Source organism: Exophiala viscosa (genome assembly GCF_022695815.1).
Source record: "Exophiala viscosa unplaced genomic scaffold EDD37scaffold_18, whole genome shotgun sequence".
NCBI lineage: Eukaryota > Fungi > Ascomycota > Eurotiomycetes > Chaetothyriales > Herpotrichiellaceae > Exophiala > Exophiala viscosa.
In genome coordinates this window covers 62,512-75,889 of record NW_026944370.1, presented here as the reverse complement: position 1 = coordinate 75,889, position 13,378 = coordinate 62,512, and the positions used below count along the sequence as shown (strand labels likewise).

Genomic DNA, 13,378 nt, shown 5'->3' with positions numbered 1-13,378 from the left:
ATGCGTTTCCGGCCTATTTTCGACGTCTGGTGTGTTTGTGGTTTCTTCTTTTCTTTGTTCTGGACAGCGTCTTCTGTTTTTGATGGCAGACAATGCATCGTTTTGCGGGAGGACACATACCTCATCATGTCTATCTGCACATGAGCGACCTGTTCCACAGCGCCTTTGTCCTTGCGCGAGACGTGCTGTACGATACCATCACTTCACGGTCCGGACAAGTCTTCAGAACAGTGCCGTGACGCGATGAAGAGCTCTTCCTGCAGCGAGAGGCTGCCTCGGTTGGGGCAGAAGCATTAAGCATCAACGGACAGCAGCACCCAAGCACGCAAGTCACCATTGGCAACGGCATATTGACCACAATGGCCATCCGGGCGGCGGTCATGGACGGTATGCATCTGCTCCAACTCGACCATAGTCAACACACTCAATGAGAACGACCGAGCCAGACCCCGCCATATCCAGTACTTTACATTACTTTCAGCTTGGGGCTGCGAGAGCCTTAAGCTTGTGTCCAGAGACCTTCATCGCTGCCTCACATCATGCTTTGATGCTCGTCACTGTGGTCTCTTTACTGTTGTCTACAGTTCAGTCCCCATGCCTTTGCAGTATATCTACCTCCTTCCTTCCTGTCTATTCTTCTTCCGGTATCCTCCTCATCCTTTTCGCCTTTCTTCCTTCTCTCCTTTCTTTGTGCTTCCTTCTACAGCCTCTTCTTTGCCTTTCCAACCTCATCCTATTACATATCAGCTCGATACTATCAACCCTAGAAGTTTGACCCGCAACAGTATCGACATCATCAGTCGATATTCTAATACCTTGCGACGTTGCTTCATCTGAAGCGTCGCCACTTTTGCGACTTCTCACACCCTTCCACGATCAACATGGACGTTCTGGTCAAACAGGAAACAGACGTACCGCTCCAGGCAGGTTCAATGCCGGAGTATGTCGATCCGCCACCGTATCTCGATCCGCCATTCGTACGTGCTGGTGATCTTGCTCGACAGACGGCTTGTAAGATACACGATATCTACAGTACTGCGCCCAGGCCTCCACCTTCCCAGCTCATTTCAGAAGCCGAAGGTCTGGCCAAGCACCTTAATCGAGAGGAGAGACTAGTCGGTCTGGTGGGTTTGTCCGGATCAGGAAAGAGCAGCTTGATCTGTGCACTTCTGCAAACCGAGGGCATTGCAATCATCGATGGCAGTGGCAAAGCTGTGACGTGCTTTCCAGTGGAATATCGACATTCCTCGTCTCAGCATACCTCGAAATATCACCTTCAGTGTGCTTTTCCGGACCAGCCACGGGTAGAAGAACTTCTATCAACATATCTGGACGATATCATTGCGCCTACAGCCTTCGAACATGACGAACTCACTGCGTCCGAGTGGGAGGAGGTGCAGTCAAAAGCTCGCACCGCAGAGGCTGTCTTTGTAGCATTGTTTACGGGGTTGGATGGGTTCACCCTCAAGAAGCTCAACCCTGAACGGAGAAAGGTCACAAGAAAATCTGCTATCAAATTATTACATGAATGGGCTAAACACCTTCCATGGCCGGCCGAGAGAAAGGATAGCGTCTGGAGCAGTGAGGCAGCTACTGAGGAGGAGTTACGAGAGCTGCTCACCAAGTTTCGAGATAATGGTCTCTGGCCATTGATCGACAGTATGACCATATTCATGGGCGCGCCTCTCCTGAGGCATGGGGTCGTCTTGATAGACCTTCCCGGCTATCAGGACAGTAATCTTGCTCGTGTCAAGGCTGCCAGACAAGCTCAAGCAAAGTGTGATGATCTTCTTGTCGTTGCAGGCATTACTCGTGTGGTCGACAGTCCCATCCTTGACGAAGCCATCGAGGAGAACATTGCACGGCCCGACATTGGCATGCTTACTCTGCAAACTGTCACCGCTGTCTGCACTCATTCAGCAGAAGTGGAAAGACATCTCGAGAAGGCGGTCGACCCGCGCGCATTGAGAGCTGCGGACGACAAGATCAAGGAGTTGAAAAAGAGAGATGCATCTTATTCAGAGATGGAGGAAGCGAAGCTTCAGAAGCAGCACCTTATCATTGAGGCCAGGAACAAGAATGTCATCGCCGAGATGGAGCTCAGACATGGCTCCAGACTCCCCAAGGATCAATTTCAAGTCTTCTGCGTAGACAGTACGAAGTTCTTCGAGAGCAAAGAGTGGGAAGACATGAGCGGAATTCCGGCACTCCAGAGCTATGTAAAGACTCTGCCAGGGAAGACACTGTTCCAGCTCAGCAATGCTTACATTGGTCCTCATCTTCAGGCCATGGTGGCTTCTTTCGAATCTTACGTGGACGGGTCTAGGTTGAAGCCTGGAACTATGAAAGCCGTCCTTCATGGACCAGAAGCTCTTGAAAGATTCGATGATGAGCTGGAGCTCTGGACTGAGGAGATTGTCTCGAAGTTCGAGAGTATCATCATCGATCCACTGAAAGACACTGAAGAAAATATCGACGAGGCTCTATTGGAGGTGGTCCAGTCATGGAGGGCATTGCATGGGAACACTGTAGGCGCTCTTTGCCGAAAGGGTGGCAAATTACATACTGTCACCGCTGGTAAACGTGACTGGAACGCCGAACTCACCGAATGTATCACCAACTCCACCGACGAAGCCTGGTCAGAATTCGACGACGTTCTGGAAGCCAGTCTCTCAGGACTCCACCAGAAGATATGCGAGGCATTTCAGGATTACCCGGTCACATGCAAGAAACTGGGCGCACCTGAACATTTTCTGCAGTCTCTCCTGGCCAGGCAACAGATCCTGGACGATCTCTGTGCGAAGGCGCGTGAAAGCTTCCGCAAAGAGCTTGGGACCATCAAGAAGAACGCGAACAACACTCATGAAAACGCCTATGTCCGGGCTTGTATGCTGCCGGTATACAAGATTGCAGGTAATGCCAGAGGTAAACATATTCACATAATCCTCCTTTGTAGATTGGTCTGGGACTATACTGACTCTGCATAGGTAAGGGAGTGAAGGAATTCCGTCACACCACACTCGAGGAGCATGTCGAAGAATGTGCATTTGTGGCGAGCATTTGTGACTCTCTCGAGACTGACTTCCAGGACGCCACGGAACGAGAGCACAACAACCTGGTTGCTAAGGTTGCGTCCACGGTCAAATCCATCCAAACGGATGTAGACTTATTCCAAGGCAAGAAAGATGAAATCCCGCTGTTCAAGCTCGATCCGAAGTTCGGTGAGCGGGCGGAGGAACTGCTGCAGGTGGTCAAGCAGCGGCGAGTGGAGATTGATGGCCTAGCAGAGCCAGCACGAAACCGAGCGAGACAGTTGTACGGAGATGAGATCATGACTTGGGGAACGCGCACACTCGAACCTGAACCCGTAGTGATGGTCGACCACGAACCGCATGCAGGTCATCGGAAGAAAGGAAAAAAACGAAGACGAGAATGACCAGGACCAGAAGATGAGACCGGGCTGAGAAGGGAAGACAACTCAGCACCAGCTGCGTGATGGCAAGACAGCTACGAGAGGGCTCCCATGATGGTGCTGCGATGAAGAAATGTCAAACACCAGCAGCATACGCCTGAAAGCGAACAAGGGGGCGTCAAGGGCTGCACTAGGAGCTGAAAGAGCTGACAGCAAGAGAGATTAACAAACCAACATGTTGCCACACCTAGATAGCATCAATAGAACGGAACCATCATCATACAACCGCTTCCTTCTCGCGGACTCGCTAACAAGCGCAGAAGGGTTGTGAACTAACACAACACTGACCAGACTACAGGTAAAGGAAGGACTTACCATCTCGACCGATGCCATTGAAGCACACTTCCACAGCATTCATTTCAACGCGGCATGACTTGCAATATGCCGGCCACCTGGAAACAAGCAGCACTTGATTTTCGAAAGGGGAAATCGCCATGACACTGCAATCACATCCTGCCTCGCACAAAGCCCGCGGTCTATCAACGCTCTTTCTTTGACTTCCGCAGCATTACGTCTGGTAATGCCACCGCGAAGTCACACCGCGTTGCTGGCACGGGACTTGGAAACGACGAATGAGGAGAACGGTTTGAGCAGAGAGATCGACTGCCTGGCACGAACGTGGGCTACATGAGTGAGGGTAGTAGTGATTTCGGTGCCGAGACGATCTCACCCAGGTCGGTCTGAGTGGTAAGGTCCATACGAGTAGTATTCGGGGCGGTGACTAGGTGTACAAGGAAGATGGACAGGGCACGGTCAAGACCAAAGGTGAAGCAGAAGTCCTCGGACGGGGATATGCGTTGGTCTCGTTCATGGCAGGCAAATGCGAATGGACATCTGGACACACACTCAGCAGGATTCGTTGATATGTCTATTGTCTGCACTATGGACCATCGTAAATCTATATCTAATCGTTGATGAATTGTCACAGAGAAGAACGTCGCTCGCCACTGGCATATGCCTACTTTATGGATATAGGTACGGGCCGGTACAAGTGATATCATCCTCAATACAGGTGACAGCACTGAGTGCCGCCTACTTCGACATGGATACTTCTTAATATGGTCGGTCCTTGCAAGATCTGCAACATGCAATGCCTTTATTAACTGGCTTTACTGCCTGAGAGGTACCAGCAGAAGCACCCGAGATCGGGTCGGCTGAGAGGCAAACTCTTCATTAGTCTCAGCGAGACGCAAGACCTTGGTGAACCCTACCCGCAGGCGGGGGAGACGAGCATCGTGCGGTCAGTGCTATGAGATAGAGTCGTCTTCCGCAGCCACTGTTTTAGATGTCTGATGGTGAGTAACTTGATAGCCTGATTCAGACTTCCGGGTAGACGTCGGTTCTGCGCAGCAACGGAATGCCTTTCCTCACGGTCTTGACTGACTCTAGGTCGATGTTAATGGTGAGCAGGTCTGGCTCCCGAGCATTTTCCTTCTCGTCCTCGAGGTCATCGACATGGTCCAATCGTCCGGCAATCTGACCATTGGGTGTGATGACGATCGCATCGCCATAACTGACACGCTTCTCGTTGTGTCTGCCACATTGTGCTGCTGCGATGACCCAGCTTTGCGTCTCGATGGCTCTTGCTCGCATCAGAACCTCCCAATGCAACTTGCCCGTCGGAACAGTGAAGGCAGAGGGATACAGTATGACCTCAGCGCCCAAGCGACGCAATCTCAGTGCAGGTTCTGGAAAGCGTAGGTCGAAGCATATCAGACTTCCGATCTTGCCTAGTGTGTTGGAGTAGGGCGCCACGGTTTCGTGTCCAGGTTCTGTAGAATCACTCTCTTTCAGTTTGGGACCATCTGGTCGCAGATCGATATCAAAAACGTGTAATTTCTGGTATCGATGGACAATATCGCCCTCTTTGTCGATCCATATCAAGGTGTTTCTGATTCTCTTGGATGGTGGTTCTGTGGGCTCATGGATTCCTACATTGATCGATAGGCTGTTTTCTCTGGCAGCCTGTTGTAGACCGCGGACAAAAGGACTCTTGGAGGCGTCTTGACAAAGTGATACTGATTCGGTCGCCGACGAGGCTATGTAGTCGGAAGCTTCAGGGAGGAAGAGGGCCTAAATGGGGAAATGCTGGTGAGGACATGGTCAATGCCGACTTTTCGAAGGATCGACGTAGAGTCACATACCTTTGCACCAGCGGCGACAGCCTTAGATACGAGCTTTTGGCATTGCGCCAGGTTATGGGCCATGGATGCGGTTGAGCATATCTGCCCAACTGCCTAGACACATTGTCAATTTCTGAAAGGATGTTAACGGAGCGAGAAGTGCATACGGCAAGAACCATGGCTGTATAAGTCAGATATCCGTCTCAAGAGCCTAGTGATGCCGACGGCAAGAATTCAATGAGACTCTCGTATCAGCTATCAGGCTTGATGGTGAGTAGAGTGGGCGAGTGATGTTGACGATACCAGATGTGGACACTCGGGAGACCTTCCATATCCGAAGTACCTCGGTCGTCCCTTCCGAACTTCGTTTCCATAATCTCAATGTAGGTGAGCAACACAATCACGCTTTACACTTACACATCTAGGCTTCTATCTACAAGGACGTAGTGAGTATGCCGCATCTCATCGGCCTCTACACGCATGAATGCTCAAATACTTCAACATTGTCAGAGGTAGGGCAGCGTTGACATCGGTAGTTGCTCGATGGGATCGGTTCCGATCTTTTACTCCGGAAGTACCCCGCCTTTCATGCCCCCGTTCAGGTGTCGAGTCAGTCACCTTACAGGCATCCCCGAAGTCTTGGAGGCTGTGGACCTATGGGGCAGCTGGGACGTCCCCTGGCTTGTGCAGCTATGTCGATCGACTGCTGTGATTGAATCGGCAGACTCGAAGCAGTAGAGTTTCCACTCGGCCGTGAGGAGTACCTCAGCTATATATATGCTGGACCCCTGCCGCCAATCTGTACACTTCAGTGTCCTTTTGCTCGACCCATACCCCTCGAAATCCATAACTTGCACGCTACTACCCCTCCATAATGGCGACAGTTGACATTCCCAGACAGCAGAAAGCTGCAGTCAGGGTCGGCAGCGGCAAAGATGCCAAAGCCCCCATTCATCAAGTCGATGTTCCCTCTCCAAGTCCAGGAGAGATCCTTGTCAAGATCAATTGGCGAGTTCGACCACCTATGTAGCCTCGACCTGGGCTGACAGCTGACTTAGGACTGGCCTGTGCGCCTCGGACAAGTCTTTGCTGCACGATGAATGGGCCTCATTCGGCGTGGACATGAAGGAATCTGCCAAAGGTATTGCTGGCCACGAAGGCGCTGGTGTGGTCGTGGCAGTTGGTGAAGATATGCAGCACAAATGGAAGGTGGGAGACCGAGCCGGAATCAAATGGGTCTGGAGCACGTGCGGTGAATGCGAGTTCTGCACCAACGGAGTTGATGAGCTTCATTGCCCTAACCAGAAGAACTCCGGCTTTACTGCACCTGGGACATTCCAACAATACGCCCTCAGTGACGGAAGATACACCACTCGTATTCCCGAAGGCGTCACAGACGAAGAGGCCGGACCCATCATGTGTGGAGGTGTAACAGCTTACACTGCCTGCAAGAGGAGCAATGTCAAACCTGGCCAGTGGATTGTAAGTCTGCTCAGATGCAACGATGAGTCTGCTGACAGCTCATCTTAGGTGCTGCCTGGTGCGGGTGGTGGTCTTGGACATTTTGCTGTACAGTACGCAAAAGCAATGGTACGCTGAGCTTCTAGAACAACTCAGCACGGTCTCTCTAACCGGGTTCAGGGTATGCGTATAATTGCTGTCGATGGAGGTGATGCGAAACGCGACCTCTGCAAGAAATTAGGAGCTGAAGAGTTCATTGATTTCACAAAAGTCCAGGACATTGCAGGAGAGGTCATGAAAATTACGACCTATGGCGCCCACGGTGTCATTGTCACAGCCGCTACGAAACAAGCCTATGAATCGGCTCCAACTTTCCTGCGTCCTGGTGGAACAGTTGTGGCTGTCGGTTTGCCCACAGATCCATCGGTGATTGCTGGCGCACCACCTATCATGCTGGCTCTGAAGAAGCTCAATGTGGTCGGCAGCGTGACTGGTACCTTGAAGGATGTTGAAGAGGCTCTCGACTTTACCGCACGGGGCTTGGTGCACGTAAGTAACACGAATCTCTTGGACAAGGGGCTTTCTCTGACTGACGAACTACCAGCCAATATTGACCAAGGGCGATCTGGAAGATTTGGACAAGTACATCGACCTGATGATCAGCGGTAAGCTTGCTGGAAGAGCCGTGCTCAAAGTTTCGTAGAACAGACAAGTATCACATTGGCCACAAGGAAATACCGGGAGCTCGCCTTTGATCAAAGATTATTGCAAGCCCGTCCGGGTTGAAGTACTCCAATATTAGCATTATTCATCTGGCTATCCATGAGACCAACAAACACCCGTATGATCGCTCGGCATATTTCATGCATCACCAAGAGAATGTCATCAATGCCGGATTCAACACGATCGGCAACAACAAATGACTCGCCGTGACAGTGCTCATGGGCAATATCGCAATGAAATCCGCAATCACCCAATCATAAGGAACAAACCCGCCCGGATTCGTCGCCAGCACAATCATACCCAGAATACCCACCAAGGCAAAAGCAATGCTGAACTTGAACTTGCGAATCACCTTTGGCACCTCGATGAAGAAATTGCTGAACTCAGCCTCCTTACTCGTGGAACCCCACGACATGTCGATCTCAAACATATGCGCCAACAAAGCCTGCGAGACATGTAGTGACAATCCACCCAGAAAGATCGAAAGCATGACAATCCACTTAAAATTCTCCAGCAGGGCGGCGATAAACGACTTCTGTCCAATTCGGTAGCGCATGACCGCCAGTGCAATGTTGCCCAGACCATTGAACACAATGACAATGCTGAACCACACTTTCCAGCTGTCAATGTAGTACTTGTCCAAGTACCCATTAAACCAGCCGATAGCAAAGTAATTGGCCAGCGTCATGATCCATGCAGCCCCAATGGCGTAGTACGTGCCAATATAGCTGATGATTGTGATCTTGCTGGTGAACCGGATATTCGAGAACAGAAACCTGCGGAACAACTCTGTGAATGGACCCCGGTATATCCATTGTCGCAGCGGGTGGAAGAGTAACTCATTACATCCGTAAGCGTACTTTTCCCAACGCGCTAGTTCGTCGTACACCGTCAGACTGACACCTTCTTTGAACCCGCCGTGCGCCCAGGACGCAAGGCGAATAATGTACCCGTCGCACTGGAGACGAAGAGACATGTCGAAGTCCTCGCTGACATGTGATTCCGACCAGAATTTCTCGTAGTTGTCGTCGTCGATGTACGAGACTTGCTGGATGGCGCTCCAGCGCAGAATAGCGTTATGTCCGACAAAGGGTGCTACGTCGCCGTTGGCAACGGTGTACTCGATCGCCGTGTAGACCATCTCGGTGAAGAATGTGATGCCATTCTCGAAGAATGTGTGGACGACTTGCATGACGCCACTTGCGAATTGCATGATGCCGACGTTGGGGGAGTGTTCCATTTCACTGACCGCGTCGAGGAGGCAATCTGTGGGGACGCGTGTGTCGCTGTCGATCAGGAGGATGTAGTCGCCTATCCTGATGTTGCCGGCGGCCCAGGCACGGGGTGTTTCGTCGAGGGTTTGGCGCAGGCAGTCTTCGTATGCGGCTAATTCGTCGGCTTGAGTCCAGGTTGACGGCCGGTCGAGTTGGCGGAGTTTGTCCTCGACTTTACACGACAGCATGAGGCCGTAGTTCATGTTCGATGCCTTTTTGAATTTGCCGCGGCGTATGAATCCTTCGCTGCCGTGTTTAGGGCGGGCCGTCCAGCCGATGTTGTGGTCGGCGTAGAAATCGATGCGGGCTTGACGCTCGTCTTCGTCGATGATCTGAAGGCCGTCGTCGTTGATGAGCATGTTGGCTGTGCCGCCTTGGAGTTCGTATGTGGATATGGCTTGCTTGATTGAGCGGACCGTTGGTGCGATGACGGAGGACAGGCCTTCTTTGTAAACGGGGCATTGGACCGTGACGTGTGGGAGGGTTGGTGTGCGTAGGCGAGGAGAACATTTGGCGGAGAAGTATTTTGAGTTCACTTGCATTTGTCGGACGGGCCCTATGCACTGTGCCACGCAGCCGACGATGACTTGGGCGAAGAACTGTCGAGGTCTATTAGAAAGTGGGGTCAGGATAGGGGAAGCGAGGACGAACTTACCAATGTAAAGAAAATCTGTATGGGGACTAGCGACAGGAATGCAAGGCGTAAGTACGACTTGTCAACGGAAATCTCGACGGCAAGAGACTGACATGCCAGACCGAGCAGGACGATGACAATGATCAGCGTAAAGGCCACAAGAACCGTGTTCATCAGGTTGGTTGCCCGGCTGTCAGTGACCGTTCCCCCGAGCTCAGAGTCCATGTTGATGTTGACTTTGCCGCCTTTCTCGTTGGAGACGTCTTCACTCTCGCCAGATTCGGCGGTGTGCCAGACCAGCTCCATCAATTGTGCTTCAATGCTGGCCGCTCTCTTCACCACGTTGGCAGCCTCGTCGTCCCATACCACCAAGAGTGACTCTGAGGCGACGAACGCTGCATACTGATACTTTCGCGCTCGAGGGAGGTCCTGTATGGTAGGCAGGATTTGCACACGCAGGCCATCCATCAGCGGAACATCGGTGGTGTCAGGAGCCCATGCGAGAAACGTCTTGATGACCCGCGAGTTCACCGTCATGGCAACCTTCATCTCAAGATTAGCTGGGATCATTCCTCCCAAGAACGGCAGCCTCACCTGTACATTGAGTTGAGCACATGCTTCGGCAAAGTATGAGTCAAGAAGTGCCTGCGGGCATGCGAGGTATTGGCCTCTCGATTTGCGTAGTAGGACGCCTTCACGTTCTCCGCTGCCGTCTCCAATCCAAAGATGCGAGCATTGTTTTTGATAGAGGTGGCTGACCATGATCTCATGCTTGATGTCCTCGAGCAATGCGCTTTTGGTGCTGTGTGTCGATCTGCCACTGATGGAAGCAGCACTGCTCTGCACTGGAGAGTCCTCAGTGCTGAAGCCATTTTGCATTGGGGATCTAAGAGGCGGTACCGATGTGAGAGTGGCCATAATGCGATGCTCGGTAGTGTTCGATAAACGAGCTGCTGCTGAGTTCCGTGAGGTTGTAGACTGGAAGGATCACGACAGAAAAATGCATGAGTCGTCCTCCGGTGCTCAACGAGAACATTCCGAATATTGAAGCAGCCTCCTTGAGATGAGCATGACTGCCGATTGCCGTCTTTGATCTGGATTTTTAGGTGAATTCATGAGAACAGTGTCCGAGACATTGGCAGATCTCTAGACACACAGAAATGAAATAGTAGCAAATGGTGCGTTATTGGCTGAAGCAGACCATGACACCTGCTACCAATTGTGGGCAAGGCTTTTGTGCCAGGTCTCGAGCTCGTTGACCTCGTTCGTCAGTTGAAGCAGTGCTTCAAGCCCGATGAGATACAGCACCAAAAAGGAAGTAAGGAGACTTCCGGACTGGAATATCCATGTTTTCGGATCGACGGCTGAATTGCGTGGAAACCCTAACATGGCGAGACCTAGAAGTAAGCAAGAATTCACCTCAAAAGCCTCAGAGAGCAGTGGGAGCAATCAAGGTCCAATTGAGGTCGTACATTAGAAAGGTCTCGGACGTATACATCCTGTTGTAGTTAGTGCAGTCCTTTTCACAACGACACTGGATCTGTGAGTACTGTGATGGACGATGATTTCGGTCCAGACAGGAAACCTCCATTTTCGCAATTGCGGATCTGAGACCCTAGAGATCGATGCTTCAGATATCAAATGGTGGACGGCGCAAGAGAAATGATAGGTGATGATGCTTCGAATTGGTCCGAACGTGTATTGCTTGCAAAAGTCCTGAGACATGTAGTCACCAATCCGAGATTGCTTATATTCGTCAGGTGGCGCACTATGGTGGTGGCATTCGTGATGGAATTGCTTGAGGAATTTCGAATCTTGCCGTCGCTACTTTCCGACTCCAATAAGAACTGCGATCTTTGATCCCATCGATTGCTGAGAAGAGTGGAGGTATCACTTACCTGTACATTTGGTCTCCTATCATCCGCCGCCAGCTTGACATCAGCTGCTCTTCTCCCTGTAGCTCTTGCAAGCCTTCGCCATGACATCCTCTTCTCAACCAAGCAATGCTTCGTTTGAGCCACGACATCAGTTTCCGCAAATACCCTCACCGACTGGATACAATCAAGAGAAGTCTGCAAATCCATTCTTGACCCCCTATGCGTCGCAAGATCCTTCAAGAAATACCTCTTCGGCTGCTTTGGACCAGAGTGTAGCAACACAGAGATACTTTCATTCTCGAAGAGTCAAGAAAGGGGAGATTGAGCGCCCATGGACCAAGGTGAAAGATCCGAAAGAGAAATGGGTTACAATCATACCGCTCATTGGTATGCTCGTCGGATTCATCATCGCTGGGTACATGGTTTGGGACGGTCTTTCAACAGTTGTGAACCACAAGTACTGCCCTGTCTACATGAGTGATTTTCCAAACAGTGGCTTGGAATCCGACATCTGGACCAAGGAAGCTGAAGTTGGTGGGTTCGGCAATGGCCAATTCGAAGAGACCACAGTCACGACGGAGAATGTGTTCATCCAGGACGGAATGCTGCATATCAAGCCAACGCTGCAAGATGCAAGCCTGATCGAGAAGAACAGTGTGATCAACCTTCAAGTCGACGGGATTTGCACGTCTTCACTCTGGACCAACTGTATTACCGGCACAAACACCACGAATGGCACCATTGCAAACCCTGTCAAATCTGGGAGGATCAACACGAAGAAGGGTGCATCCATCAAGTACGGCCGGATCGAGGTCGAAGCTAAATTGCCTGCCGGCGACTGGCTGTGGCCAGCAATCTGGTTGCTCCCTGTGAAAAAAGTGTACGGCGAATGGCCGGAATCTGGTGAGATCGACATCGTCGAGTCTCGCGGCAACAACTATACCTACCCACAAGGAGGCAACAACATCGTGTCGAGCTCGTTACATTGGGGTCCCGACTCAGTCAACGACGCCTGGTGGAGGACCAATGTGAAGAGGAATGCTCTGCATACCACATTCGGGAAGAAATTCCATACATTCGGACTTGAGTGGTCAGAAAAATACCTCTTCACATACATCGACACTCGGCTACTCCAGGTGTTGTACACCACCTTTACCAAAGGAGGTCTTTGGGAACGTGGGCACTTTCCTGAAGCCAACAGCAACGGCACCAAGTATGTTGATCCTTGGTCGCAGACAGGAAGACCTTCGACACCATTTGATCAAGACTTCTATCTCATTATGAACGTTGCTGTTGGTGGGACCAATGGCTGGTTCCAAGATGACAAGAATGGTAAGCCATGGGTTGACGAGAGTCCAGATCCACGAAAAGACTTTTGGAATGCTAGAAACAACTGGTATCCGACCTGGAATCAGAGTGGAGAGATGGTGGTGAAAAGTGTCAAGATGTGGCAGCAAGAGGGTTACAACGGTTGTCCCTAAGCTGGTCAGCCAGGCCATGTGACAGGGTGAGTGAGAAGAAGGAGAAGAATTTGTGAATGAAGGATGGATGATAGTAAAAGAGAATTGAAAGAAGAGATGGTCTAACGTGGTGTTTGTAGAAAAGAAGAAGAGATTCAGTTCTTGGCGCGCTTTTGTTGACATTGTTTCGGACCTCTTTTCAATATCTGTTCGGGCTTGATCTTCTGCTTATGCACTTTTGATCACTGAATCCAGGGATGAGATTCCATATACCTTCTTGAAATATGGCCAGAAGATCGGTCAATCATTCATACCCTATCCAATGCCTTGATGCCCCGCCAAACACGTATCACT

The 13,378-nt window shown here is 51.0% G+C and overlaps 5 protein-coding genes across 5 annotated transcripts; 3 read left to right on the top strand and 2 right to left on the bottom strand.

The window, feature by feature from the left end:
• Positions 1-564: 564 nt before the first annotated feature.
• EDD37DRAFT_215120 (uncharacterized protein) lies at positions 565-3,700 on the top strand. The gene is made up of 2 exons (XM_062810328.1): positions 565-2,925; positions 2,988-3,700. The coding sequence occupies exons 1-2, from the start codon at positions 882-884 to the stop codon at positions 3,434-3,436; spliced, it is 2,493 nt and encodes an 830-aa protein (XP_062665233.1). The 5' UTR covers positions 565-881; the 3' UTR covers positions 3,437-3,700.
• A 627-nt stretch (positions 3,701-4,327) lies between these two features.
• EDD37DRAFT_643573 (carbon-nitrogen hydrolase) lies at positions 4,328-5,862 on the bottom strand. Its single transcript, XM_062817436.1, has 3 exons — positions 5,763-5,862; positions 5,617-5,709; positions 4,328-5,545 (listed from the first exon to the last, which is right to left on the bottom strand). The coding sequence occupies exons 1-3, from the start codon at positions 5,772-5,774 to the stop codon at positions 4,790-4,792; spliced, it is 861 nt and encodes a 286-aa protein (XP_062665232.1). The 5' UTR covers positions 5,775-5,862; the 3' UTR covers positions 4,328-4,789.
• A 134-nt stretch (positions 5,863-5,996) lies between these two features.
• Positions 5,997-7,759, top strand: EDD37DRAFT_675825 (alcohol dehydrogenase; the record flags this gene model as incomplete). Its single annotated transcript, XM_062819548.1, has 5 exons — positions 5,997-6,621; positions 6,654-7,077; positions 7,126-7,185; positions 7,237-7,605; positions 7,661-7,759. The coding sequence occupies exons 1-5, from the start codon at positions 6,470-6,472 to the stop codon at positions 7,757-7,759; spliced, it is 1,104 nt and encodes a 367-aa protein (XP_062665231.1). The 5' UTR covers positions 5,997-6,469.
• A 65-nt stretch (positions 7,760-7,824) lies between these two features.
• EDD37DRAFT_215071 (glycosyl transferase family group 2-domain-containing protein) lies at positions 7,825-10,882 on the bottom strand. Its single transcript, XM_062810327.1, has 3 exons — positions 10,282-10,882; positions 9,709-10,230; positions 7,825-9,652 (listed from the first exon to the last, which is right to left on the bottom strand). The coding sequence occupies exons 1-3, from the start codon at positions 10,603-10,605 to the stop codon at positions 7,925-7,927; spliced, it is 2,574 nt and encodes an 857-aa protein (XP_062665230.1). The 5' UTR covers positions 10,606-10,882; the 3' UTR covers positions 7,825-7,924.
• A 354-nt stretch (positions 10,883-11,236) lies between these two features.
• On the top strand, positions 11,237-13,377 carry EDD37DRAFT_643565 (glucan endo-1,3-beta-D-glucosidase). Its single transcript, XM_062817435.1, has 2 exons — positions 11,237-11,511; positions 11,586-13,377. Exon 2 carries the CDS (start codon positions 11,666-11,668, stop codon positions 13,043-13,045), a length of 1,380 nt encoding a protein of 459 aa, XP_062665229.1. The 5' UTR covers positions 11,237-11,511; positions 11,586-11,665; the 3' UTR covers positions 13,046-13,377.
• The last annotated feature ends 1 nt before the right edge of the window (position 13,378 follows it).